The sequence below is a fragment of the Danio rerio genome, chromosome 9 (genome assembly GCF_052040795.2).
Source record: "Danio rerio strain M-AB ecotype USA chromosome 9, GRCz13ab, whole genome shotgun sequence".
Taxonomy (NCBI): domain Eukaryota; kingdom Metazoa; phylum Chordata; class Actinopteri; order Cypriniformes; family Danionidae; genus Danio; species Danio rerio.
The window spans coordinates 3,161,284-3,188,495 of NC_141029.1; the positions used below are offsets into that span (position 1 = coordinate 3,161,284).

The 27,212-nt window shown below is 39.8% G+C and overlaps 1 protein-coding gene across 8 annotated transcripts in view; it reads right to left on the minus strand.

Annotated features, from left to right (window-relative positions):
• The window catches only part of rapgef4a (Rap guanine nucleotide exchange factor 4a), an 88,133-nt gene that overhangs the window by 12,121 nt on the left and 48,800 nt on the right, over positions 1 to 27,212 (minus strand). For 4 of the 8 annotated variants that reach the window (XR_015499057.1, XR_015499056.1, XM_087267419.1 and 1 more), the window contains 18 exons: positions 25,712 to 25,762; positions 25,278 to 25,384; positions 23,548 to 23,669; positions 21,870 to 22,053; positions 19,773 to 19,857; positions 17,511 to 17,571; positions 15,416 to 15,492; positions 13,042 to 13,188; positions 9,983 to 10,080; positions 8,085 to 8,170; positions 7,773 to 7,851; positions 5,491 to 5,641; positions 3,056 to 3,144; positions 2,947 to 2,977; positions 2,786 to 2,864; positions 2,458 to 2,604; positions 350 to 447; positions 113 to 238 (listed from right to left, as the gene is read on the minus strand). Coding sequence is in view for 4 of the 8 variants with exons in the window: in XM_087267419.1 (XP_087123545.1) it covers positions 113 to 238; positions 350 to 447; positions 2,458 to 2,604; positions 2,786 to 2,864; positions 2,947 to 2,977; positions 3,056 to 3,144; positions 5,491 to 5,641; positions 7,773 to 7,851; positions 8,085 to 8,170; positions 9,983 to 10,080; positions 13,042 to 13,188; positions 15,416 to 15,492; positions 17,511 to 17,571; positions 19,773 to 19,857; positions 21,870 to 22,053; positions 23,548 to 23,669; positions 25,278 to 25,384; positions 25,712 to 25,762 (1,818 nt within the window). In the remaining 4 variants the exon portion in view is untranslated. Of the gene's footprint in view, positions 1 to 112; positions 259 to 349; positions 448 to 2,457; positions 2,605 to 2,785; positions 2,865 to 2,946; positions 2,978 to 3,055; positions 3,145 to 5,490; positions 5,642 to 7,772; positions 7,852 to 8,084; positions 8,171 to 9,982; positions 10,081 to 13,041; positions 13,189 to 15,415; positions 15,493 to 17,510; positions 17,572 to 19,772; positions 19,858 to 21,869; positions 22,054 to 23,547; positions 23,670 to 25,277; positions 25,385 to 25,711; positions 25,763 to 27,212 lie in introns of all 8 variants that reach the window. The other 4 variants (XR_015499058.1, XM_087267420.1, XM_087267422.1 and 1 more) reach the window with 2 other exon arrangements.

Consider the following 27,212-nt stretch of genomic DNA (forward strand, 5'->3'; position numbering starts at 1 on the left):
TCTGCTCACACTTTCAGGCGTATGCGCTCCAGAATTAACCCCAAGTTAACAGAGAAAGCTTAAACTATTTCTTTAAGACAAGTGTGTGTGTGTATGTGTGTGTGTGTTGTACCTCATGCACACAGTGGAAGAGCTCCCAGTCGTAGAGGGTCATCTGATGGGCCAGATCTTTAGAGCTCATGAGCTCAAACGTGGACATGGAGCCTGCAGACGGTCCCTCCTGCTCGGGCAGCGGCGTCTACACCAACAGCCCATTAACTGATCAATTAATCAGCCAATCAATACCTCAGCGTATGTTTGATCCTGCATGTGTGTGTGAGTGTGTTTACATGCAGAGCCTCTCACACACCAAAGAGTCGATTTGGTCCCTCGGGCAGACGAACAGACGGCCATTAATGCTGAGAGATGAGAAGATGGAAACATCAGACGGCTTCAGAAGCTCTTTATCTGAACACACAAACACACACACACACACACTCATCAATACGCGAGTTAGATGCTTTTAAAGAGTGTGTTAGAACAGATGTCAGCTATCAAACATTTAAGCCACTGGTTATTATGCTATCACAGTGCCCCTATAATGAAATATAACATACAGTTAAGGTCAGAATTATTAGCCCCCCAGTATATTTTTTTCCTATATTTCTGTTTAACAGAAGGAAGTATTTATCTTTGCCATGATGACAGTACATAATATTTGACTAGATATTCTTTAAGACACTAGTATTCAGCTTAAAGTGACATTTAAAGGCTTAACTAGGTTAGTTATGGTAAAGTTAGGGTAATTAGGCAAGTCATTGTAAAACGATGGTTTGATCTATAGACTATCCAAAAAATATATAGCTAAAGGGGGTTAATAATATTGACCTTAAAATGTTTTTTAAAAAATTAGGAACGTACTTCATTCAAGCCGAAATAAAACAAATGAGACTTTCTCTAGAAGAAAAAAAATATTATAGGATTTACTGTGAAAATTTCCTGCCTCTGTTAAACATCATTTAGGAAATATTTAAAAAAGATTAAAAAAAAATTATATTAATTAATTAACATATTATTAATATACATATATTAATATATATAATATAATAATATAATATATATTTTTTATATTATTAATTAATATATATTATTAAAAAACAACTGTATTATTCTATTTTATTTCTGTATAATGTTTTGTTTAGTCAAATTAAATGAAGGTATTTTATTTCGTTGTTTCGTTTATTTCGTAATTGTGATATGTGTGAGAAGACGACAAAATCATCTTCACTTCTGGAAGACTCCATCTTGCGTTGTTTTGTGATCTGTTGATGTTCACTAATGTTTTGCACTCCTTCTCAATGCATGTCTTTAATTTACCTCAGGTTAGCACGTTTATTTCTATGTTATGCTTATTTTTTTATTCAGTTTTCATTTTCTTCAGTTAGTTAATTGGCAAAATCCTCTAGTTTAGTTAAAAGTTTCTACAATATGTCCATAGAAATCCATGGACAAAACAGTAAATAAATAAATAAATAAATAAATTAATTAATTAATATACAAAAATAACAAATAAATAAATAAAACATAATATATAAAGAAATAAAATAATAAATAAATAAAACCTAATAGATAAATAGATAAATAAAATGTAATAAATAAATATCTAAAAATAATAAATAAAAATTATAATAAATAAATAAATAAATAAATAAATAAAACATTATAAATACATACATAAATACATAAATAAATACAATGTAATAAATAAATAAAACGTAATAAATAAATATATAAAAATAATAAAATAAAAAAGTATTCTAAATAAATAAATAAAACAAATAAATAAAACATAACAAATACATATGAAAATAATGAAATGATAAATATAAATAATGATAAACAAATAAATAAAACATAGTAAATAAATATATAAAAATATAAAAAAAATAATAATAATTAATTAAATAAATAAAACATACTAAATAAATAAAATATAATAAATAAACTAATAAAAATAAATCACACATAAAATAATAAATAAATAAAACTTAATAAATAAATAAATAAACAAAGTGTAATAAATTAATATAAACGTAATAATAAGTATATAAAAAATAAAAATAATAATTAATAATCATAATAATAAATAAATACATAAATAAAACATATTATATAAACAAATAAAATATAATAAATAAATAAAACGTAATAAATAAATAAATAAAAATAAATAAATAAATAAATGCACACTTATTAAAAATGGGTTTTCTGTGAGGGTTGGGTTTAGGGGTAGGGTAAGGACATATAATAAGCGATTTTTACAGTATAAAATACATTATGCCTATGGCGAGTCCTTGTAAACCACACATAAAAGTATGTGTGTGTACCATGTTTTCCTTATGTCCCCACAAGTATAACAATACGAATACAGTACAATACAATATATAAATGTGTGTGTGTGTCTGTGTGTGTGTTGACCTCCAGCTGAGTTGAGATGGATGAGCAGCAGATCGTCTCCTGAGCTCAGTTTGTCGGATACAGCAGCGATGACCTCTCTGACGGATGCAGACACGGGCACACGGATAGTAGAGTAGGTGTGATCACTGCAGTACACCTTGAAGAGGACTACACCAAAAACAATACACTTACACTAATACATCGCTTCAAATAATACAACACGCTGGTTCACGTGCTTATTGAATCTAGCTATCTATAGGGCTTTATTCTGTGATAACAACCTCCTGGATGTACTTCATCTCTAACTTAACCTGTATAAATGGATTTTGCAGAGGGCTTCCAGACTCACTCTCGTCTGTGCTTTTGATGGGCTGTCTCTTCTGAAGCCTGTCGTTCCCTGTGCTGAACTGACGCAGCAGGACTTTGTGCTGAAATAAGCGAGAGAAAGAGGACTATCACATCACACAGATTCAGCAAACGCCACAGAAAATGCTCTTTCTTTCCTCTCACCTTTTTCTGAGAGGGTCTGCCGTCATCTGAGCTGCGAATAAAGGGTCGTGACTCATGAATATGCTCAAAGGAAACGTGTTAAAATGACCTCAGATCTGTGAGCTCTTACTTCTGCTTGATGATCTTCTCCAGTTCGGGCAGATGGTCCTTCAGGGCTGGAGTGAGCCTGGAGTCTTCACACACCATCTCATAAAACTCCTGCAGTGAACAACACACTCCGACTGACAGACTGAACTGTGCATTATGAATTAGGGCTGGGCCACATGACAAAAATCTCATATCACAATTTAAGTCATCTTAGATCCTGATAAAGATATACAGAGGTTGGACAACTGAAACTAATTCATTATCATGGTGTAGGGCCTCCTTTTGATGATGATAATGCTGTCAGGAAAGAATCAAGATTCAATAAAATAAGATTCAATAATGTTCAGAGGCTTGCAGACTGGGCTCATAACAAAAACCTCCAGCAGAGGGAGCTGAGGAGCACACAGAAGGGTGCAAACTCCTGACAAAAATAAAGAAATATTAAGGGGTCGGGTCAGTGTATCTTTTGTTCATTGGATTTTTATTTTGGAAACAGATTTTGAAAAACGAAAAATGAGTCGCTTTTGAGGGCGAAGTAGTGGCGCAGTAGGTAGTGCTGTCGCCTCACAGCAAGAAGGTCGCTGGTTCGAGCCTCGGCTCAGTTGGCATTTCTGTGTGGAGTTTGCATGTTCTCCCTGCGTTCCCGTGGGTTTTCTCCGGGTGCTCCGGTTTCCCCCACAGTCCAAAGACATGGGGTACAAGTGAACTGGGTAGGCTAAATTGTCCATAGTGTATGAGTGTATGTGTGGATGTTTCCCAGGAATCGGTTGCCGCTGCGTAAACACTTGCTGGATAAGTAGGCGGTTCATTCCGCTGTGGCGAACCCGGATCTGACAAGAAAATTAATGAATGAGTCGCTTTTGATTTTCGCTTTAAAATGGAAAAACAGAAATTGAAATTCAATGCGGTCTTTGATTTTGGTTGTTGAATTGTAAAACGAAAATCAAAAAACGGCTTTTTTTCATGATCAATTCAAAAATTATTTGGTTTTAATTTTTTTATTTTGAAAAAAAAAAAATACAAGAAAACAAAACGAATAAAGACTTTTTTTTTTTTCTAGGTTCTTAAACCAGACAGGGGTGCGTTTCCCAAAACCATTGTTAGCCAACTAAGGTTGCAAGTTCTGTTGTTACAAACATAGTTTGTTGATTTGCCATTTCCCAAATTCGTTGCTCATATGAATATTCGCAAACTCTGTCGCAAACTTGTACACTTGCAACTACACCTCTGGAGCTATATTTAGAAACATAGTTCCTGGCTGTGTTCTATTCCCACTTACCCCCCCCCCCCCACTGAAATTATTAAAAGTAAAAAGCATTAAGGCCGTCTCTCTGTAATTTGCTTCCAAGCTATTTGTACAGTTCAGTTTTAGCGATCTTCACGTTTACAGTTATGTTCCCTTTGCAGTGCACTTTGAAAACATTGATGTCATTTTGAACACAGCCTCATGGCGAAAGCTATAGGTGACCTAATATTTAAAAGCAGAATTTATGTTACGTCTCAAAAGCTTGTGAAAACAAAAAGCATACGTTTATACTTTTCATTTATAGTGGGTTATTTATTAAATATCTGTACTGTATATGACATGGGCCTGCTGGTTACATTTCTGCAGTGGTTTACATGTCTCAAATTGAAAAAGTAGACTTTACAAAAAAATAAAAAATAAATAAATAAGCAATATCCTACTTAATTGTCATCATCATCATTAATATTATTAATAATATTATTAAAGTATGTTTTTGTCATTTCTAATAAACAATAAATATTGCATTTCATTTCTTAATAAATAGCCTCATCGTTTGTTTATTTATTTGATTTATATATGATATTAGAATACATGTTAGCTTTTGTAGGTGATATCTTTTAGAATAGAATATTATAATGTTCAACTTCTCAAAGGCAAACATAGGCAGCACATTGAACACATTCTATAAGTGGTCAGAAACTTGTAAATAACTCATGAAAGAATAAATTTATGCTAAAACCAAGCACACTGCTGTTTTTCTCGTCAAAATCCCAATAAGTTTGATGTGTCACATGACCCTCTTCCTATTGAAAAAACAAAAGTTGGATCCAAGATGGCCGACTTCAAAATGGCCACCATGGTCACCACCCATCTTGAAAAGTTTGCCCCCTCACATATATGCTAATGTGCCACAAACAGGACGTTAATATCAACAACCATCCATGTAAATGGCCCAGCTTGTAGTACCATATCTGTAAATTCAATATATAATTTCTATATATATAATATATATAGACCACACATTTCTTAAGTTTTTTAACATTTAAAGTATCTACACAAAAAACGGTGACTAAAAAGTGGTTAGATGCAGCGGCTTGGACCTGAAAAGAGTATTTCAACATCACGACTTAACAAACAGATAAAGTATTAGCGAAAATCGAAATAAACGAAACAACAACTACTAAAAACACGTGGGAAGAGAGAAAGCAGACCTGTATGAAGCTGAAGGAGCTGTCCTCCTCCTGCAGGTGGTCCGTGTTGATGGAGGCCCACTGTAACACCAGACGCACCACCCTGCGCTTGTTATTGAGAGTGTAATCCATCCGCTCCTGTTCACTGCCCTGGGACGCCTGAGCGTGATAAGTGCACGAGCGCTAAGGACTTCAAACACAAGCACAAACTATGGGTTCAGCGACTCTCTTATTCGTTAAAGACTTACTTAGGAAGACAACGTGCTCTTTGGACTGTCTACAGAACAAACCACTGTTATACAATGACTTGCCTTATTACCCTAGTTCGCCTATTCAATCTAGTTAAGCCACTTTAAGCTGAATACTAGTATCTTGAAGAATATCTAGTCAAATAATATGTGCTGTCATCATGGCAAAGTTAAATAAATCAGTTATTAGAGATGAGTTATTAAGACTATTATGTATCTTCAGTCCGTTAAACAGAAATTGGGGGAAAATAATATACGGGGGGGCTAATAATTCTGACTTCAACTGTATATCTTTGATGGCCAGAGGTTAAATAAATAAACATTTATTTTTCTTTCCTGCTGAAAAAACCACCTTAAACCAGCATAGGCTGCTTGGCTGGTTTTAGCTGGTTGACCACCCTGGTTTTAGAGGGGTTTTGGCCATTTCCAGGCTGGTTTCCAGCTATTTCCAGCCTGGTGTTAGCTGGTCAGGCTGGGAGATGACCAGCTAACACCAGCTTGACCAGCCTAACCAGGCTGGGAGCCCAGCTAAAACCAGCTGTGTCCATCTTAAAGGGCACCTATGGTGAAAAATCTACTTTTCAAGCTGTTTGGACAGACATGTGTGTAGGTATAGTGTATATACTGTCATATTGGGGTGAAATAAACACACACAGTGCTTTTTTTTTATTTTACCACATAAATACGGTAGACCAATTGATGCGGTTTTCAGATCAACCGCGACTTTACGTAGGAGTGCGGTCCCGCTGCCCACCAATATTGATTGACAGCTGCGCGCATTAACATGTCTCCATAGTAATGCATATAATCATATCGACAAGACAGGACGAGCGCAAAGCAACCGGGAATAAAAGGTCTGTTCATTTTGCTAGGATCATCAATCATCATCAGACGTGATCAAGAGTGAGTTTTACAAGTTTAACATGTTTTAAAACATGCGCACATGTGTCTGCCTGTGTGTCTACGCTATGTATGTGCGTATGTGTCATGCTACGTGTATGTGCCATGTGTGTGTGTGTGTGTGTCTGCGTGTCTGAGCTGTGTGTGCGTGAAATCATTGTTGCAACTCCACAAAAAATGCATCCCTGGTGAAAAATCCAGCTTAAACCAGCCTAGGCTGGTTGGCTGGTTTTAGCTGGTCGACCAGCCTAGTTTTAGAGGGGTTTTGGCCATTTCCAGGCTGGTTTCCAGCCATTTCCAGCCTGGTCTTAGCTGGTCAGGCTGGAAAATGACCAGCTAAAACCAACTAAAACCAGCTTGACCAGCCTGGTTTAAGATGGACACAGCTGGTTTTAGCTGTGCTCCCAGCCTGATTAGGCTGGTCAAGCTGGTTTTAGCTGGTCATCTCCCAGCCTGACCAGCTAAGACCAGGCTGGAAATGGCTGGAAACCAGCCTGGAAATGGCCAAAACCCCTCTAAAACTAGGCTGGTCGACCAGCTAAAACCAGCCAACCAGCCTAGGCTGGTTTAAGTTGGATTTTTCAGCAGGGATATCAAATACTGATTGGTGAAGTTCTTACTGTGGTATTTCTCACAAACGTTACGTGAGATCTGCTTCCTGAGGCAGCCGAGGGCGGCGATTGAGGCTTGTTGCTGACAGGCACGTGGGATTGGTGGGCGGGGATGACTCGCCTTAAAGGCCCAGTGCAAAAAAACAGCTACAACCTTTTCCCAGCTATAATACAGACACTTCAAACAGCTCTAATAAATATTCTGATGGGTGTTTTGAGCTGAAACTTTCCTTTAAAACTTTAAAAATACTTATAATAAATATGAAAAAAGGGGTAACCTATGTGCCCTTTAAACCAGGCTGGTCAAGCTAGTTTTAGTTGGTTTTAGCAGGTCATTTTCCAGCCTGACCAGCTAACACCAGGCTGGAAATGGCTGGAAACCAGCCTGGAAATGGCCAAAACCCCTCTAAAACCAGGCTGGCTGACCAGCTAAAACCAGCCAAGCAGCTTAGGCTGGTTTAAGCTGGAATTTACAGCAGGGTTTCTGGAGACCTGATGTGGTGTTTTTGTTGAAAAGCAGTAGGGCTTTATTAAAGAAGGATATTGGGTCATGAGCAGTGGACACAGCTGACTGTTCGGGACAAAAACACAGTGCATGAGCAGAAAGTCATCCAGAGCAGGATCTACAGAGAAAAAAGAAAAGACTATTTGTAACATGAAGCATTTTAATGTGATTTTTAAAGGGCAACAGTGAGGAAAATCATCTTTTGTAAGCTGTTTGGACAGAACTGTGTGTATATAAAATGTGTCCACAGTCAAACGGGATCCAAATCCCAGTGATTTTGAGGCCCACTTATTGTCATTTAGTTTATTCGCAGTGTATTTACATGATATTTCGTACTCTATGTACGTATACCTGACTCTGAGAATTGGCAATCAAGTTTCATGGTCTCCAGAAGGTGCTCCAGAATCTTCTCTGGAGTTCCTGACATCACAGTGTACCTGAAAGACAGTCCAAGATCACACTTTGATTTGGAGTTTGAGGTTGTTGATATTCTCAGTTTACACTTATACTATAGTAGTCTTAAAGAGGCCATATGGTGCTATGTTGAGGTTATTTTGTTTACTGGGTGAACAGGTGTGGATTAATAAGCTTTATTACTCTCAGAATACTTGATTCTGATTGGTCGTGACATCGGGCTGCACGGTGGCGCAGAGGGTAGCACGTTTGCCTCACAGGAAGAAGTTCGCTGGTTCAAGCCTCAGCTGGGTCAGTTGGAATTTCTGTGTGGAGTTTGCATGTTCTCCCCGTGTTTGCGCAGGTTTCCTTAGGGTGCTCCGGTTTCCCCCACAGTCCAAAGACATGTGGTACGGGTGAATTGGGTCAGCTAAATTGTCCGCAGTGTATGAGTGTGAATGAGTGTCAGTGCTTAATTTGTGAATTGTGAGGTCCCGGAACAGATCGGGGTTACCGATCCAGCATGTTACCTGAGGATAGAGAGGTGCGGCGCACAAAAGTGTTGGGGTAGAGTGGTGCGGTGGATGGCACAGGGGGTCGTGAACAATAGTGAGTGGGGGGGGGGGGGGGTGTCGCGAATGAAAGTGAAGAGTTGGGGAGTCGGAAGAAAGTTTAAGTAAACGGCTGATGGGGGAGGAGGCCGGTTGAGGAGGGGGATCGGTAAAATGAGGTGGTGAATCCGGTTTTGGCGTGTTCCGGCACAAATAAGCCCTGATGAGTTTGTATGGGTGTTTCCCAGTGATGGGTTGCAGCTGAAAGGGCATCTGCTACATAAAACAAATGCTGGATAAGTTAGCGGTTCATTCCGCTGTGGCAACCCCAGATTATTAAAGGGACTAAACCGAAAAGAAAATGAATGAATGATTGGTTGTGACATATAAGGTATGTTATTCTCAGATAACAACTACAGAAACGAATAACACGGGCTTTGTGAATTGCGAGGTCCCGGAACAGATCTGGATTACGAATCCAACATGTTACCCGAGGATGGAAAGGTGCACTATAGTGAATGAGGCGGGGGTGTCGCGAAAGAAAGTGAAGAGTTGGGGAGTCGGAAGAAAGTTCAAGTACACAGCTGACGGGGGAGGAGGCCGGTTGAGGAGCGGGATCGGTAAAATGAGGTGCCAGATCCGGAGTGTTTCGGCACAAATTAAGCCCTGATGAATTTGTATGGGTGTTTCCCAGTGATGGGTTGCAGCTATAAGGGCATCTGCCGTGTAAAACGTATCCTGGATAAGTTGGCGGTTCATTCCGCTGTGGCAACCCCTGATTTATAAAAGCACTAAGCCGAAAAGAAAATGAATGAATGATTGGTTGTGACATTCCAAGGTATGTTATTCTCAGATAACAACTGAAGAAACGAAAACCACGGGCTCACAGCCCAAACCCAACTCCCCCCTGTTTTGAAATTTTAGCATAATAAATCTGATATATTAGCATAACTGCACTCAGTTGCTTAAAAGCTTATAGTTCAGTGAATATTGTTGTCAAATCATGGAGACAGAATAAAGCTTACCCCTGTAAAATGTTTAAAAGAGGACCTGCTTGCGTTACATTTTGACACATGCTTGAGGTGTTTGGCCAATCATTGCACACTGGCTCAGTGGAGTAACTCATTCATATTTTCTTTTTGAGTGGACTAACCCATTCAAAGTTTGGGCTTTGTTTGACTCCGTATGTGACTAATAAAATGTGAATTCAAAGATCTTAAACTATGCTAACAAACGCTAACAAAGTCAATGTTAGTCTAATGTTTACAAATACAACGACTTCTTGTCAGATGAAAACGACTGTACTTGAGAGGAGAAGAACTGGAGCTCCTGTTGTTAGCTTTCTCCAAAACCAGCACGTCCTCTTCATGTTCCTTCAGACGGACAGTGTTTGCCTCCACATCCTGAACACAGCCACACAAACACACACACACACACACACACACACACACACACACACACACACACACACACACACACACACACACACACACACACACACACACACACACTGTAAAAATGCAGGGTACCACAGAAGTCATTCAATGTCCCAACACAAATCAATTAAGTTAATACAACAAATTGAAGTGGATTGAACGTAAAACAATTAAGTCCCAAAACACTCAAGAATTGTGCTGTTTCAGCTCATTTTAATTAAGTAGTCTGGACAAACAGGAAAAATCCTTGTTTTGAATACATGAATCGCAGTATATGGATGAGATTTGGTGGGCTGTTTACATAAAGGAAAGTAATGAGAGTGGACAGAAGTGATGTGCTCAGCTGACGGTGGATTAGCACTGTTGTGTCAGTGTTAGATGTCAGCAATTTAACAGCACAGAACTGAAATCTCACTTACAGTTCAGCTATGAATGGAATCAAACGAACGCCTCTCCATCTGCATTTACACTGCAAACCGTATGCATTAATTGTGCTGCATGACAATATAAAACCGTTTCTACATAGGTTTAAGGCAAAATTTGGGTAAATAGGAAATTCCTGCTTATACATGGGCCAATTTCCATCTGCGCCACATGAGAGGAGAAGTAATCCATTGAAACATGCAGCCACGTGTTATGTGTTGTTGTAATTACGCTTCATGACCAGCAGAGGGAGCCGCAAATTGATGTTACAGCAGGGCTTTCCTTCATATTTAGTCTGAATTGTTTATGGCTTTATGTTTGTTTATAGCTACTACTCTTTAATTTACATAAAATTTATGGTTTAACCAAAAAAAAATTCATGTTGTTTTTATTTCTGTTGAACACAAAGGAAGCTATTTTGAAGAATGTTAGAAACCTGTAACCATTAGCTTCCAAAGTAGGAAAAAGTAGATGCTTTCTAGCTTTCCAGCTTTCTTCAAAATATCTTTCTTTTGAGTTCAACAGAAAAAGAGAAGAACATGTAAAGATGTTTGTGACGAGTGAAGGGGTCAGTAAATGAGGACTGAATTTTCCGTTTTGGGTGGACTGTCCCTTTAACAGTTCACAGTCTCCATTAGTTCACACTGCACTTTAAAAAATAGTCACCTAAAGCGAGAGGGGTCTGGCTGCAGACTCGGTGCAGTGCAATCTGAGCTGCATCCAATGCCTTTTAATGCGCTCACCTAACCCCACCCCTAACTCTACCCATCACAGTGACGTCACTCGCTCTATTGAGTGCATTGAGTCTGAGGTTGCATCGCTGAGTGATGCAATCTCAGCTTGCAACATCAAGGCTGCATCAAGATACTACTGCCTATGCTGACAGGATCTAAATGATTGCTTTGTTTATGCAGATTACCACTGTATACAGTGTAGTAAAAATATTACATTAATCAACAAAGAACAATTAGGATTTACTTGCATTGTTAATTTGTTATATTTTGTCAATTTATTTTATACTGATGCAGTAATCTAAATAAATGATCATATTAAGGTGCTAAAAGGTTAAATAATAGACAAGGTTAACTTTATAGTTGTTAGTTAATTTTTTATGGTCATTTCATTCATTAATTTTCCTTCAGCTTAGTCTCTTTATTAATCAGGGGTCGCCACAGCAGAATTAACTGCAAACTATTTCAGCATATTTTTTACACAGCTGCTGCCCTTCCCGCTGCAACCCAATACTGGGAAACACCCCTACACACTCATTGACATTCATACACTACGGTCAATTTAGTTCATCAATTCACCTATCACCTGCATGTTCTCCCCGTTTTCATGTGGGTTTGCTCCGGTTTCCCCCATAGTCCAATCATGCGCTATAGGCAACCCAGGCTCATTCAGGAAACGTAGCCCTGCAGACGTTTCTGGAGACCGCAAAATACGTCCAGAGAGATCCGTATTTGTGCAGTTTTTGTTTTCACTAATCCGCGAGAGGCTGCTGTGTGCACTTATTTGCGTCTCGAACGCCTCGCGCGCTGTTCTCGCGTAAAAAGCCGTGGGCGGCCGCTGTCGAGCGACTGTCTGTCCGACTGAATCACTGAACGATTGACTGGGCCAATCGAGCCGACCCAGCCACCCTCCTTCCCTAAACCCAAGCTACGATTTTCAAAAGCCGTCCAGAAAAAGAAAAGCCCACGTCTGATATTGACCGAGTTTTTGGATTCCAACGCATGCTCAACTCGTTATGAACTCTATTTTTTGTCTTACCTGATTTCTGGAACCGCTGTTCCACGGACTCGAACCCGATCGTCACCGCAGCTGGCTCCTCCTCCGGGACTTTGCTTTGCCGACGTAACACGACAAGTTAACCGGACAAACTAGTTGCACCAGGAAAACTAGATGCAGCCATACGTACCTCCGGCCAGGTAAATCGCGGTCTCCAGAAACGTCCACGGGGCTACGTTTTCAGAATGAGCTTGGGTTGGCCAATTGAATAAACTAAATTGGCCGTAGTGTGTGTGTGTGAATGGTTCTGTATGGGTGTTTCCCAGTGCTGGGTTGCACCGTCCAAAAACATGCAACTTAAGATAATCGATTAATCCAAATTGGTACAATTATCCTAGTAATTAGTTATCTCTTAAGAGCAATCACTATCTGTTCATTAGCGCAAAGAAGTCGAGGTTGCTTCTGGACACTGTTAACATAGGGCTTCCATTTGCCATAGTGTGGTTTTCACTGGCATTTGTGGATGTAACTATGTCACGGTTTACAAGCAATCTGTTCATTAGCTACTACAGCAGGGAAGTTCTCCAGATCTACCTGAGCTCAAACTCCCCTTTCGCCTTGCAAATGTGAGGGAGCCCCGGGCTCGAGGATCTTATGAGCTTAGGGCTCTCCCGGGACATAATGCCAAACAAACTTTATAATCAGTCATCAGCTAAGTGTAGTGTGTCTTTGTTGTTGAGTGTATTTGTGTAGTTGTGACTGACGTTGTGTTCTGACCCTGAGGATTCTGTTGAAGTCTTCTTTATCCACCCTGAGGAAGTGGCAGAAGTCTTCTCTCAGCACGATGGAGGCGGCCCGAGGAGCGTCATTCACCAGAGCCAGCTTCCCGAAATCATCACCCTCATGTAGAGTACACACCACACCCTGAACACACACAACACAACACACTGCAATCAATACTACTGAATGAACTGAATACACAAAGAAACATACAGTCAAACACACTCTTAACACTCTAAAACATTCACACACGCACACATGCACATGCTCACACATATAAAAAACCTGTATTTTATTGCAGACAATACAACAACCATTATTAATGTGTTCCTTATTGTTTTATTTCAAAGCGAACAAGTACTCCAACTTTGGTTCTTGCAACACAAATAGTTGGGACAGTAAAGCATTTACCACTTTGTAATGTCGCCGTTCCTTTTTACAAAACTTAAAAGACGTTTAGGGACTGAAGACACCAAGTGATGAAGTGTTTCAGGTGTCATTTTGTCCCATTCTTCTTGTAAACAAACCAGCATACATAAAATGTCGCTTTTGGAGGGACGACTGCGCTGGCTGATTGTATCCCTGCTCATAGTATACTATATAATTTGTATATATCACTTTAGAAAAAATATACAATTCGAGAATGAAGCGCGGCTGCGGCTGGAAATCACTTTTTTAATGCATCGCAAGCGTCGAAGGTCCATCATGAGTCACTTTCTGGAGGATGAGTGAATTACTTTAGCTAAACTGCGACATGATTATGTTCCAGAAATATAACCACCGATCCATCAGAGAATGATTCCCCCCCATATTCTTACCACAAACGAACCGCTCCAGGGTTCATTTAAAAGCGTACCGAGACCACCTCTTCAAGCAGGTCTCGGAGTGCTTTTTTGGTCCGCTTTTGGTGCAAACTCGAGTACGATTGCTGCATTCACACCCGCCTAAACGAACCGCACCAAGAGGGAAAACAAACTCTAGTGCGATTCAACTGAACTAAATAAGGCAGGTGTGAAAGCACCCTAACGCCTGTTTCACACCGCAAGCGTCAGCGGCGCATGAGCAGAGCGTGAGTAGTGTGTGTTTTCGGCGTCCATGTTAACAGATTAGAGCTTTCATACCGCACGCATCAGCAGCGCGTCAGAGCGAGGCGTGAGCGTCGCCGAAGCAGCAGTGCAGCGATAGTTTCGGCGCTGGGTCTATTTTTGACGCGCTGCTCACGCTCAATTAAAGTGACAGTGCATTGATAATGACCAAAACACATTGAATGACAGTAAAAAGTAGCAATTTTACCCAACAAATGCGTTAATAATGTCAAATGGTTTATATATAGTCATTCAAATGAACTTAAAACGATTAAAAACGGCAACAAACATTTATTTAGGCCCGAATTACAAAACCAAATGTAAAACAATTTTAGTATCAGCTTTGCTTAAGTTGCACACTAGTGTTGTAGGAGAGGGGAAATAGAATATTTACGGGATTTGTAGTCCATAGCGAAGTGTATTGTGGGTAGTGTAGTTCGGCACGCATGCTGGATGATGTGAGCTCGCTGTGTTCTGTGCAGCTGAGCAGAGCAAGAAAGTTTTAATCGGCTTTGTTTTATGTTCACTCGAGTTATTCCTACCGGGAGCTGTTTGCACTGTGAATCTAACAACACGAAAATAAGTAAAAGAATGGCATGCATTGGTTACTTTTGTCCGTCTCATCCTCTGCACGAGCATGAACTAACGAGCTGTTATTCTGCCGCTGGACATCACTGAAGCGGAGAAAGTAACACTAGTTTGATCATGTATAAATATCATAATAACTATATTGTATAAATATGATTATAATTAGGTCTCCAGCAACCTGATAATCAAAAAACAAATGACATGACATCACAGGCGACTGTCTTCTGACTGTTGACACTTCTCATATAAGTTAGCTTGAGACGCATACAGTACTACTTGATCTATAAAATTTGTAAAATAAACATTTGCAGGTTAAAGAAACAGCATAGGAGGGGCCTTGGTGCAGATGAAAAGTTTAAAAAGTGTATTTGTAAATAGAGAGACATGGGTAACTAGATAGAATAGACAGAGATAGGCTGATCTCTGCAGCTGCTGCCGAAGAGCTGCGCGCTGCAGACGCAGCTGGTGTGAAAAGGCAAACGCCTGCGTGCTGCTACTGCTCGACATACGTGCTGCTCACGCTCTGCTTACGCGCCGCTGACGCTTGCGGTGTGAAACAGGCGTAACACACACACACACACACACACACACACACACAGTCTGTGTGTACTGTAATTGGCTGGAGAGTGAGAAGCTGCTCTCTATTATCATCACACATTAAAGGCTCAGCTCTCTGAATGTTGAGTTTCAGCTCTGACCTTTCCATAGATGACCACATTGACGGAGCCCTTCAGGATGATGTACCAGGACGTCCCTTCTTCACCCTGATTGAACACTGCAGCACAACACATCCATAATCACTCCAACATCACACACCTCTTATTAGCATACTGGAAATAATGACATTCATTGACTTTTCTTAAACGTGAGTAAACTGTGTGCGTAATTAAGGTTACAACAGGTTTACGCTCTTACGCAAGTTGTTTGTGTATGCGAGTGCATGTTTGTGTTTGTGTGGAAGTGTGTGTGCTTGAGTGTTAGTGTGTGGAAGTGCCTATATGTATGTTAGAGTATGTCTGAGTGTGTGTTTGTGTGTGTAAGTGCATGTTTGTCATAGTCTGTGTGTGCCTGTGTGTTATTAAGCTTGAGTTTAATCTCGAGTACAATCGCACATATCTTCATACAGCAGTCATTTAAATACAATCCAGGATCATTCCTATTATGTACCCCTGTATACACTTCTGGAGAGTGCCAAATACGTCGCAGGGGCTAAATTTTTTCAGTTTTTGTTTTTACAAATCCACCAGAGGCCGCTGTGTATGCTCTTTGAGATCTCAAATTTCCAACCCGGGCTCATTGTGGAAACGTAGCCCCGCGGACGTTTCTGCGGACCGCGAGATACGTCCCAGGAAGTACGTATTCGAGCGGTTTTTGTTTTCGCGGATCCGCGAGAGGCCGTAGTGCGCGCTTTTTCGCGTCTCGGGCGCCTCTCGGGAGCGCGTGCCGTTCGCGCCCGAGCTGTTCTCGCGCGAAAAGCCGCCGGATCGGCCGACCCGGCCTCCCTCCTCCTACTCCTCCTTCCCTAAACCCAAGCGACGGTTTGCAAAAGCCGTCAAGAAAAAAAAAAAGCAAAAGCCCTCGTCTTCGATTTCAACCGCGTTTTCGGATCCCGCCACGTTCTTGCCCTTATTTTTCGGATTCTGTTTTTCATCTTACCTGATTTCTAGAACCGCTGTTGCCCGGACTCGATCCCAGTCGTCGTCCCTGAGGCCAGCTCCTCCTCCTCTGGGGCCTCTGCTCCGCCAACGTAACGCTGTGAGCTAAGCGGACAAACCGGTTGCATCGGGAAAGCCCTCCACTCGGAGGCGAGCCGTCGGCCGTCGAGCGCGAAGAGGAGGAGCGGAATGGCACCACACCGCCCCGCAGCGTTCGCTCTAAAAAAACTAAACGCGGCCGTACGTACCTCTGGCCATGTAAATCGCGGTCTCCAGAAACGTCCGCGGTGCTACATTTCCAGAATGAGCTTGGGTTGCAAATTTCTCTTACTAGTGCCATTCGTGCCTGCTGTTCTCATGTAAATCCACAAGAGGCCGCTGTCGACTGACTGACTGACCCACCCTCTTCTTTCACTAAATTCCTACTGACAGTGTTTTCAAAAGCACTGATTTACCCAATCACATACTTCCCTAAGTGAGGTTTATTCATAAACTAATTTCGAGAGGATCACGTGCTTATGATTTATCACGGCTGGTCTCGTATTAGCTAATCACTATCTTCCAATCATACGAGCCCTAAGCTACTATGAATAACCACAGTTTTCAGTCCATTTTATCTTCGTTTGGAAGAAACCCCCCTTTCTCCCCTATTCTCCTCCTGTACCTCTGATCGGGCGGCACGGCGGCCCAGTGGTTAGCACTGTGAGCCCCACAGCAAGAACACTGCCGGCCCTGGTCCCACCAGGCCGGTGGGCGTTTCTGTGAGGAGATTGTATATTCTCCCCGTGTCCGTGTGGGTTTTCCCCGGGTTCTCCAGTTTCCTCCCACCATCCAAAGACATTCAACATGCATAACAATCAAGCATTTGTCTGACCCCTTTTGTTCCCTTGGCTACCGCAGCCGGGGAGTTCTGAGATCCACCGAGCTCAAGGAACGGCGTCATACCACCCTATAGTGTTCGTTTTAAAGATGAAATGCAGCAATACTTACTTTTGGCTACATAATTTGCAATCTCCAGAAATGCATATAGGGTTACGCTTTCAGAATGGGTCTATGTTGTATAAATCTGTTCAGTCCTGAACGGCTTCACTTCTTCTTTAACATCCGAAATTCATGGAATAATAATTTTGCCACTTACACACTGTGCCTGCTTTCGCATGCGACTCAAATATTAAAACACCAGCGAGTTCCCTCTTCACCTGAGGACAAAACACAACAATAAAAGTCTCGATTAGTAATGAAACAAATGTCAGCATGTAATTACACTGAGGAAGAACAAAGCCCCATTCATCAAAGAGCAGATCATATTTAAACAAGCCTGCAACTCATGTATTAAAGGGAACCTATTATGCAAAATCACTTTTATAAGGCGTTTAAACACAGTTGTGTGGCAGGAGTGTGTGAATATAACCAGAATATAATGCAGTGTAAATGAATATCAGCTGCTTCAGTCCAACATCTACATTAGCAGGAGGATGAAAATGGTGGACTTTTCTGCAAGACAATGATCCAAAAAAGCAGAGGAAACTTGTTTTCAGAGAAAGAAAATCAAGCTGCAGAATGGCCCAGCCAATCACCTAACCTGAATCCAATAGAGAATACTAAATAAAGCTCAGATTTGATAGACGAGACCCACAGAAGCATCAAGATTTTGACACTCTGTTGAAGTCTGTGAGAAACTCACATCTGAGCAACGCATGCGGCCTTATTCTCGAAGAATAAGAGGCATCTTTAAGCTGCCAGCACCAAAAAAGCCTTTTATATAAAGTATTAAATACGTTTCAGTAGATGAGGACTTTCTCCTTATGTCATTACATCGTTATTACACTCAACTAATTTTTCAGATTTTTATTTTTAGTTTGAGTTTTCACCAAAAATTGCTTCAATTCCATGTCAACAGCTCCTTTAGAAATATTATTCCCAGGAAAAAAACATGACCTCTTTATTAGTAATGCCCCCCACTGTAGATGGAGCCTTCTTAATGAAAAAAAAAAATCGGTAACACTTAACAATAACAGCACATGAATAATGATGTATTAATATGTAAACTAAACCTTACTTTATTATGAGTTAATGATGAGTTAAGGTATGCACTAATCATGAATTAACTTTAACTACAACATGAGTCACATGAGTTCATGTGTAAATAACGGCTACCTTAATTACTTGTTAGTTCATGTTGTTAATGTATTAATTAACATTTAAGTTTAAGCTAAATGTAACCAACATGAACTCATGAGCTGTTGGTGTATAGTTATGTCATGACTTTACTTGGAGGGGCACATCACTATTAACTCATCCTTAACTACTCATGAACTCCTGTTCATGTTGTGTCACGTTTGGGGATTGAAAACGGGAACAAAAAGGGTGTAGGATCCAAGTGCAGTTTAATAATGATGATAGTGAATCAAGAACAACATACCAACATGGACGAACAGTGGTAGAATGGCTGTATCCGCTTGTTAAGTGTGACGTCACGTGAAGCGGCTTCCAGGTCCAAGCGCTTTATTCAACTGAATGGGGAGACTCATGAAATGGTAATAATAAACGTTTACAAAGCGATTTAATAATTTCAAAAATCACGATCGCAATATATATGTCTATGCCTAATATCCGATGGCCAGAAAGTGATTCATAGTTTTATAAATTGTAAAATTTTTGGTATTTGTTATGCAGCAAGCCCAGAGAGTGTTGTGTAAACTATGATTTTATATAAAATTAACTTTAATGTGTGATAGGAATGAAACGTGATCATAAACGAATGATTTCTCAACTCAAATGAATGGCGGCTTGGACCTGGAAACAGTATTACATACGTCACAAACACGTCACCACTTAACAAGTGGATAAATAGTCCAGCAAATTGACGGGAAAACAGAGACAGCTGTGAATACAAATCAGTGTAAGTGAGTTCCGGTGTGTGCGCGTGGTATGTATGGATTTGTAGTTTTTGGCCGCGCTGTAGTTCTCTCTAAGAATTCGTGTCGAACTACAGTGGCCTCAGGTGGTTACTAGCAGTCATGACATGTTGATGTTGACAGAAAACTTAACATCTATTGTTATTTAGTGTAAACTCACTAGTTGGACGTGCATAAGGAGTTCATGAGTAGTTAAGAATGGGTTAATGATGATGTGCCCCTCCAAGTAAAGTCACAACATAATTAATACATTAATTAACAAACAAGCATGTGCTAACAAGTAATTAAGGTAGCCGTCATTCACAGATAAACTCATGTGACTCATGTTGTAGTTAAAGTTAATTCATGATTAGTGCATACCTTAACTCATCATTAATTCATAATAAAGTAATGTTTAGTTTACATATTAATACATCATTATTCATGTGCTGTTATTGTAAAGTGTTACCAAAAACACTAAAGCTGATATAATGCAGACTTACAGTGGTGGAGAGATGGGACAAGGCTTTAATGTGCAGCAGCTCCTCATAAATGATCTCCAGGTCATCGACCGTCCTCTGGCCGGGTCTGCGGTGAACAGGACAATAATGCCATCAGCTACGAATGACTGCACAACTAATACTCCCATTTCCAAGAAGTTTTGTCCTGGTGCGGCCACTATTAAAACTTCCAGGACACAGGAATTCATATTTCTGAAGAAACTTGGGATGAGGCGGTTAAAATTATAAACAAGACTTCATTATGTGCGCGTCTTAATCTGATTCAGATGAAAATTCTTTACCGTATTCACTACAGCAAAACCAAACTGGCTAAAATCCACCCCAATATAGATGAAACATGCGATCGCTGCAACTCATGCAAGGCAGACCTAACCCATATGTTCTGGTCATGTGACCAACTGAGACGATTTTGGTCTTCAATATTTGAAATTTTAAACTCAGCCTTCAATTTAAGAATTCAACCAAATCCAGAAATGGCTATTTTTGGAGTAGCAAATGAGGACATCCATGTAGCCAAAGAAATAGATAACGCCTTTGCCTTTGTAGCAAGAATTCTTATGGAGTGGAAATCACCAACGCCACCTAACCTGTCACTTTGGCTTAGTGATGTGATGCTATTTCTGAAAACAGAAAAAAAATTATATTTTCTCAGAGGATCAACCAAAACATTTTTCAAAACATGGGACCCTCTAATAATTCATATTTAATATGATTATAAAATTATTATAAAATATAAAAATATATAAAATATATAATAATTCTTTTTTTTTTTATTAACAAGAACCAGCATGTACAGTTTTCTTATACAATACAATACAACCACTTTACATTTCTTAACAAAAATGAAATAAGTGAGAAAACATAAAGGAGAAGGGGAAAAAAACAGAGGAGAGGGTACATAATTATCAAATTACATACAAATATGTTTCGCACATTTTCCAATTTTAGGTATTTACAAGAGTTAGTAATGCACTTTTCTTTTTTTCTTTGTTTTTTACAGGAAATGCATATATACAAACATTTCATGTAAAAATGTTAAAGGAGGAGCACATATTAATTGTTTTACTTGCTTTTCTATTTTGAGACTTGGAAATCACTTTTATATACATTTGAATCTCTTTTTCTAACAGCATGAAGAGAGGTTTGCTTTTGGAAAACTTGGATTTATGTATGTGAAATTTACATAATAATAAAATAAAATTTATAATAAAACCAGCATCTTTTAAAGAGCGACCCTTAACATAAAAACCCAAAATCACATGTTTATGAGATAAGGAAAAGGTTTTTAAGATATTATGAGCAATAAAAGCTTCAACATTGATCCAAAATAGTCGAGTATATTGGCAAGACCAAAATAAATGTGAAATAGTTTCATTAAAGCTTTCGCAAAAACAGCTTTCTAACTCAATATCAATTAAAAATTTTTGTAGAAATAATTCTGTGGGTTAAACTCTATGAAGTAATTTAAATGATATTTCTTTAGCCTTGTTTGTAATACAATATTTTTTGAGGTAAAGACCAAACTTGAGTCCAGTTTATATTATTAAAGATATTGTTCCAGTAAAAAATAACATACGGTGTAGACATATTTTCTTTTTAGATTAAAGATCTAATTTTGTGCTTATTAGGCTTAAATCCAGAGAAACAGATAAACCCAACCGAGGTTTGTTCAGGTTTAGGAGGACAAACAGTAAGTGCTGATGTACAAACACTGCCTTTATACAGCATATGTATGCCAGTGGGTATTGACTAATGTACTCCTCCAACCATAAATTCCCAATCCCACCCCCTTTTTTATTTATTTATTTATTTTATTTATTTAATTTATTTTTATTTTATTCTCATTTTTTTTATTATATCTTACTATTATTAATATTTTTTTTATTTAATGCATTTCCTTTTTATAATAATTTTAATATGTTCATTTGTCTCTATTTCAAATGTATGAATTGTTAAAAAAACAAAACAAAACGAAAATAGCTTTGTCATTGAATAGCTTTAATGTACTGTAACTTTTGTAAAAACACAATAAAAAAAAACAAACTTCCAGGACATTTAAAAAAGGTCTCGGTTACGCACTGTTTGCGCAGGATCATCCGCAGATGAGCATCAGGGCCGATCTGAGACAGCAGCAGAAGCGTGTCCTGCAGCTCTTCGTCACTCTCCTTCTTGTCTTCCTCACTCGGCATTCCTGAATCCTCACTTTCGTCATCCAGAAAGCGATAAAACAGATATTTATCTTGGAAAGTCGGCTCCTGGTCCACTGCAGCAGAACACATCAAGCAGAAAACAAACACACGATCACAACTACACTGAAAATGCATTGAGTTTACTCAATTTCTTAAAGGTGTTTGCAGAAAATTAATCTGGGCTGAATTTAAATAAACAAATTAAGTTGAATATTACTGCTTTTCTGTTTAAATTTAGCACAGATAAATCATACATTACCTGAGAAAAGTCTTGTCGCCTATCCAAGTGTTAGGAACAGTAAATAATAACTTGACTTCTAGTTGATCATTTGCTATCAGAAGTGGCTTATATGAAAGGTAAAAGCCTCTAGATTACGCTTATTTTACAGAATAAAATCTGATCATGCCTTGATTTTAATTATTCAATTAAGACAGTAAGGTCTGACTCTGCTTAGACAAAAGTCTTGTCACTGAACAGAAATATTGTCCAGTATAGGATATAAAGTCATGCTGCAGTGGAGACAGAATGAATATTGTGTCTGACTCCATCATGAGCTTGGAGGACTTGATGTCAGTGAAGCAGCAGGGTGAAGGTTCACGCAAACTGAAGAGCGAACAGCTGGAATGAAGATGGTTGCGTGTTGGGCTGAAACCCCTGAGGGCTTTCGAGACAGGTGGCGTGGGTGACATAATCAGGGACACCTGGATGGAAAGGGGTCTGGCTGCAGACCTGGTGCAGTGCAATCTGGGCTGCATCCAATGCTTTTTAATGGGCTCACCTAACACTACCCGTCACAGTGACGTCACTCGCTACATTTGAATGCATTGTGTCTGACATTGCATTGCTGAGTGAAGCAATCTCAGCTTGCATCATAAAGGCTGCAACCAGATACTATTGCCTGGATGAGTGCCCTGCCCCGAGTCTCACGGAGGAGCCCTGAAAGCTAAAATGAGGAGAGATGCCAGTGCTGGGAGAGAGAGAACCGGGCCCCGACATATTGTTTTACTTTTGCTTTCGGTTTGACGGAAGTGTCTGTGAGGAGCTGCCGCCCGTTTGCTTTATTTGTTTATTATAAAGTATTTAAAAGTTCATAGGTTATCCGCGTCCTTCTTCCCGATGTTCAGGTGGCCATCTAACTTTATTATATTAGTATTTCTCAGTTCATAGGTTGTTAATCAAATTAACAATTAAGCAATATTTTTTTAACTGTCTACAGAACAAACCATCGTTAATCAAATACTTGCAATTCAACTCGGTTAATTACCCTAATTAACCTAGTTAAATGTCACTTTAAGTTGTATAGAAGTGTCTCGAAGTATTTCTAGTAAAATATTATTTACTGTCATCATGACAAAGATAAATGAAACAGTTATTAGAGATGAGTTATTAAAACTATTATGATTAGAAATGTGTTGAAAAAAATTTGCTCTGCATTAAACAGAAATTGGAGAAAAATAAAATACAGGAGGGCTAATAATTCTGACTTCAACTGTATAATTCGCACCCTGACTACAGTACTGTGCTGACCCTGAACCTTTGGCGTATGTTAGTGTATTATGAGGTTTACCGTGGTTAAGCACTCCCTCCTCCAGCAGCACCTGCCACATCCCTACAGCCTGAACACGAGAGTGAACACATGATGTGTGCTGCAACAGCCAATCAACGAGCTCAGTGCCGATGCAGCTCCGCCTACAACACACACACACACATGCAAGAACAACAGAGATAATCAGATGAGACATTTTCAAGATAGGGCTGTGCCATTATAAACTAATGTATTACACAGCTGTCTGGAATACTTGATTCTGATTGGTCGGTCAAGACATAGCAAAGCTATTCACAGATAATAGCTGAAACTGACCTCATCTGTATCTGCTTGTTTGTTGTTTGATATTTTTGACTGCGCCATCTTGTGTCAGAATAATGCACAGGTTAGTGTATACTCCATTCAGCCAGTTTAGTTTCTGTCCGTTTTGTGTTTTTGACTGTTTTTGACTGTTGGGCACCATGTAGAGATTAAATATTTGGCAGATTAGTGTATATTACATTTAGCCAGTTTAGTTTCTGTCCGTTTTGTATTTTTGACTGTTTGGCACAGTCTTGTGACTGAATAATGCGTAGGTTAGTGTATACTCCATCAGCTGTTTACATCAACCCAGGCTGATTCTGAAAACGTAGTCCCATGGACGTTTCTGGAGACCACGAAATACGTCCCGGGAGGTGCCTATTTGTGCAGTTTTTGTTTTCGCGAATCCGCGCAAGGCTGCTGTGTGCGCTTTTTTGCATCTCGAACGTCTCTCGAGAGTGCCGTTCGCGCCCACGCTGTTCTTGCATAAACCCTCCGGAGGCCGCTGTTGAGTGACCGTCTATCTGACTGACTGAATGATTGACTGGGCGACCGGCCAATCGGCCGACCCACCCTCCTTCTTCTTCCCTAAACCCAACCACTTTTACCGATTGACCCATCTGTCCGCTTGCTTCCCTAAACCCAAGCAAAGGTTTACAAAAGCCGTCCAGAAAAAGAAAAGCCCTCGTCTGATTTTTACCACGTTTTCGGATTTTACCACATTCTCACCCTGTTGTGAACTGGTTCACTTTATTTTTTGGATTCTGTTTTTGTCTTACCTGATTTCTGCAACTGCTCTTTTCCGGGCTCGAACCCGGTTGTCGCAGTCGTCGTGGTCAGCTCCTCTTTGCGTCTCAACTCTCTGCTGTTTAACTGGACAAACTGGTTGTGGCAGGAAAGCCCTCCACACAGAGGTGATAAGCCAGTCGGCGAGCACAAAGAGGAACGCCGTCACACCGCTCTGTAGCGTTCGCTTAAAAAAATTAAATGCAGCCATACGTACCTCCGACTACATAAATCACGGTCTCCAGAAACGTCCGCGGGACTATGTTTTCAGAAAGAGCTTGGGTTGGTTATCATTTCTGTCAGCTTTGCGTGTTTGACTGTTTGGCGCCATCTTGTGACTAAATAATGCGCAGGTTAGTGTATACTCCATCAGCTGTTTTCATTTCTTTCAGGTTAGCATTTAAAAAACAATTAGTCAACTATTACGGCTCAGATCAATGTTTTGTGTCTACCTTTTTACATTTTGTGGCAAGTAGCCGTGTAATAAGTGGGATAAAGATCATCTAGGACAAAAACACACGCATTTTCTCGCCCTTTTTTGATTGGCAGGACATGCACAACCCTGACAATTGGCAGTTTACTGGCAGATACATTGTTGCTATGTGTGTGTCATTATATATTTCAATATGAAAAGAACATTAACGAAACCGTTAGGCTGCACTCGCCTGTACGTCTTCAGGTGGTATTTCCTGTCTCTTATCATATGAGGCGCTCGAGATAAAATGATGTTTCGTAGCACTTTTCCTGCCCGAAGTATCTTCTCTGACGGCACCTGAGAGACAAATATACACTGTAAAAAATGTTGGGTTCCACACAATGGATTTGTGTTGGGGCAATGCGACAGAATCAAGTTAAGTTATTAGTTTTTACAACTTTAAGTGGATTGAACATAAAACAATTAAGTTGTCCCATATAAAAACCTCAAGAATTGTGTTGTCTCAGCTCATTTTAAGTAAGTAGTTTGAAGAAATTCAATCATTTTGTGAGTGTTGAGACATACAATCTTAAAAGACAGAGACAGACACTCATATAATGTCAGAAATCATCACTGTGATTGACAGCTGTCAGACTCACAACAGGGCGAATGTAATGATGATACCTGATTAATGGGTTTGGGATGAACTTTGATGGGATTTTCAATGAATGATTTCTGGAAAACAAAAGTAGATGATTTGCGATTATTGGGTTTGTACCGGTAACACGGCTATAAACGAGTGAAAACATTCAGCTGATGTTTAAATCTGAAAGTGCACCATGTTGAATTTTTTAAATGAAAGATTTGACCCACAGTCATTTAAATGATTCGTCATTCGTCCAGATCTTTTCCAAATATGAATGAGTGAACATTAATGAGTGAACGTTCAGGTGATTAAGGCAATAATCTACTCTGCTACAGGGGATTTGTCCGTCATTTGTTAAAGGAAAGATCAGAAAAGACTGTTCATGTATGGGACTTTTTCAGAGGAACTTTACAGTGCACAGTTCTTGATCAGTTCCTTCCTCCATTTCACAAGTGTAAGTAAGTGCGATTAAAATGGCTGCCTCCTTGTTTTCTCTAGCTTGCAAGTTGAAATGTGTTTTGTACTGTATCAGGTTAACTCTTTATATTCATATATCGTGTCTGAAGCTATGTTGAAAACGCGATGAGTGCCGCTTTGTTTACGGATTTAAATGCGTTTGTAACCTCGCGATCCTCTGCGGTTTGTCGTTGCTATGGCCACCATCAGCCCTTCCTGCACCCTGCTAAAAAATCCAGTTTAAACCAGCCTGGTTGGCTGGTTTTAGCTGGTCGACCAGGCTGGTTTTAGAGGGGTTTTGGCCACTTCCAGGCTGGTTTCCAGCAATTACCAGCCTGGTCTTAGCTGGTCAGGCTGGAAAATTACCAGCTAAATCCAGCTAAAACCAGCTTGACCAGCCTGGTTTAAGCTGGACATAGCTGATTTTGGCTGGGCTCCCAGCCTGCTAGGCTGGTCAAGCTGGTTTTAGCTGGTCATCTCCCAGCCTAACCAGCTAAGATCAGGCTGGAAATGGCTGGAAACCAGTCTGGAAGTGGCCAAAACCCCTCTTAAACCAGCCTGGTTGACCAGCAAAAACCAGCCAACCAGCCTAGGCTGGTTTAAGCTGGATTTTTCAGCAGGACACACATGCGGCGGTCAAGATTCAAAATAGTTTAGCTTTTCCCACTGTGTGCATTATTATTGAATGTGCCATTGTTTTTACCTATGGTTAAGAATAGAGCAGTATGCTGGTGTTTAACTGCATTGCTTTAATGCATTCCTGCATTGGGCTCACACATACACTCTGCACTCTGACTACCTCAACAATGTTAATAAGCCGTGATGGCATTTCTCTCTTTCTCACACTGAACGCAGTCAACCAATCACAACAGACTGGGTCTTCGGACCGATCAGCGCAGATTAGCATCATGCTAAGGAGGGGTTTGGGAACAAATGAATCGCTGAACAAATCATATGTGAGAGTTGCAGAGAACTAGCTGCCGGCTAGTCCTTGACTAGCATTACGTTGTGTGTTGTAAATCAATAAGCAGTGTGTATTTTTACACTATTATCCATCTATTTTCCTTTCCTATTCTACAACCA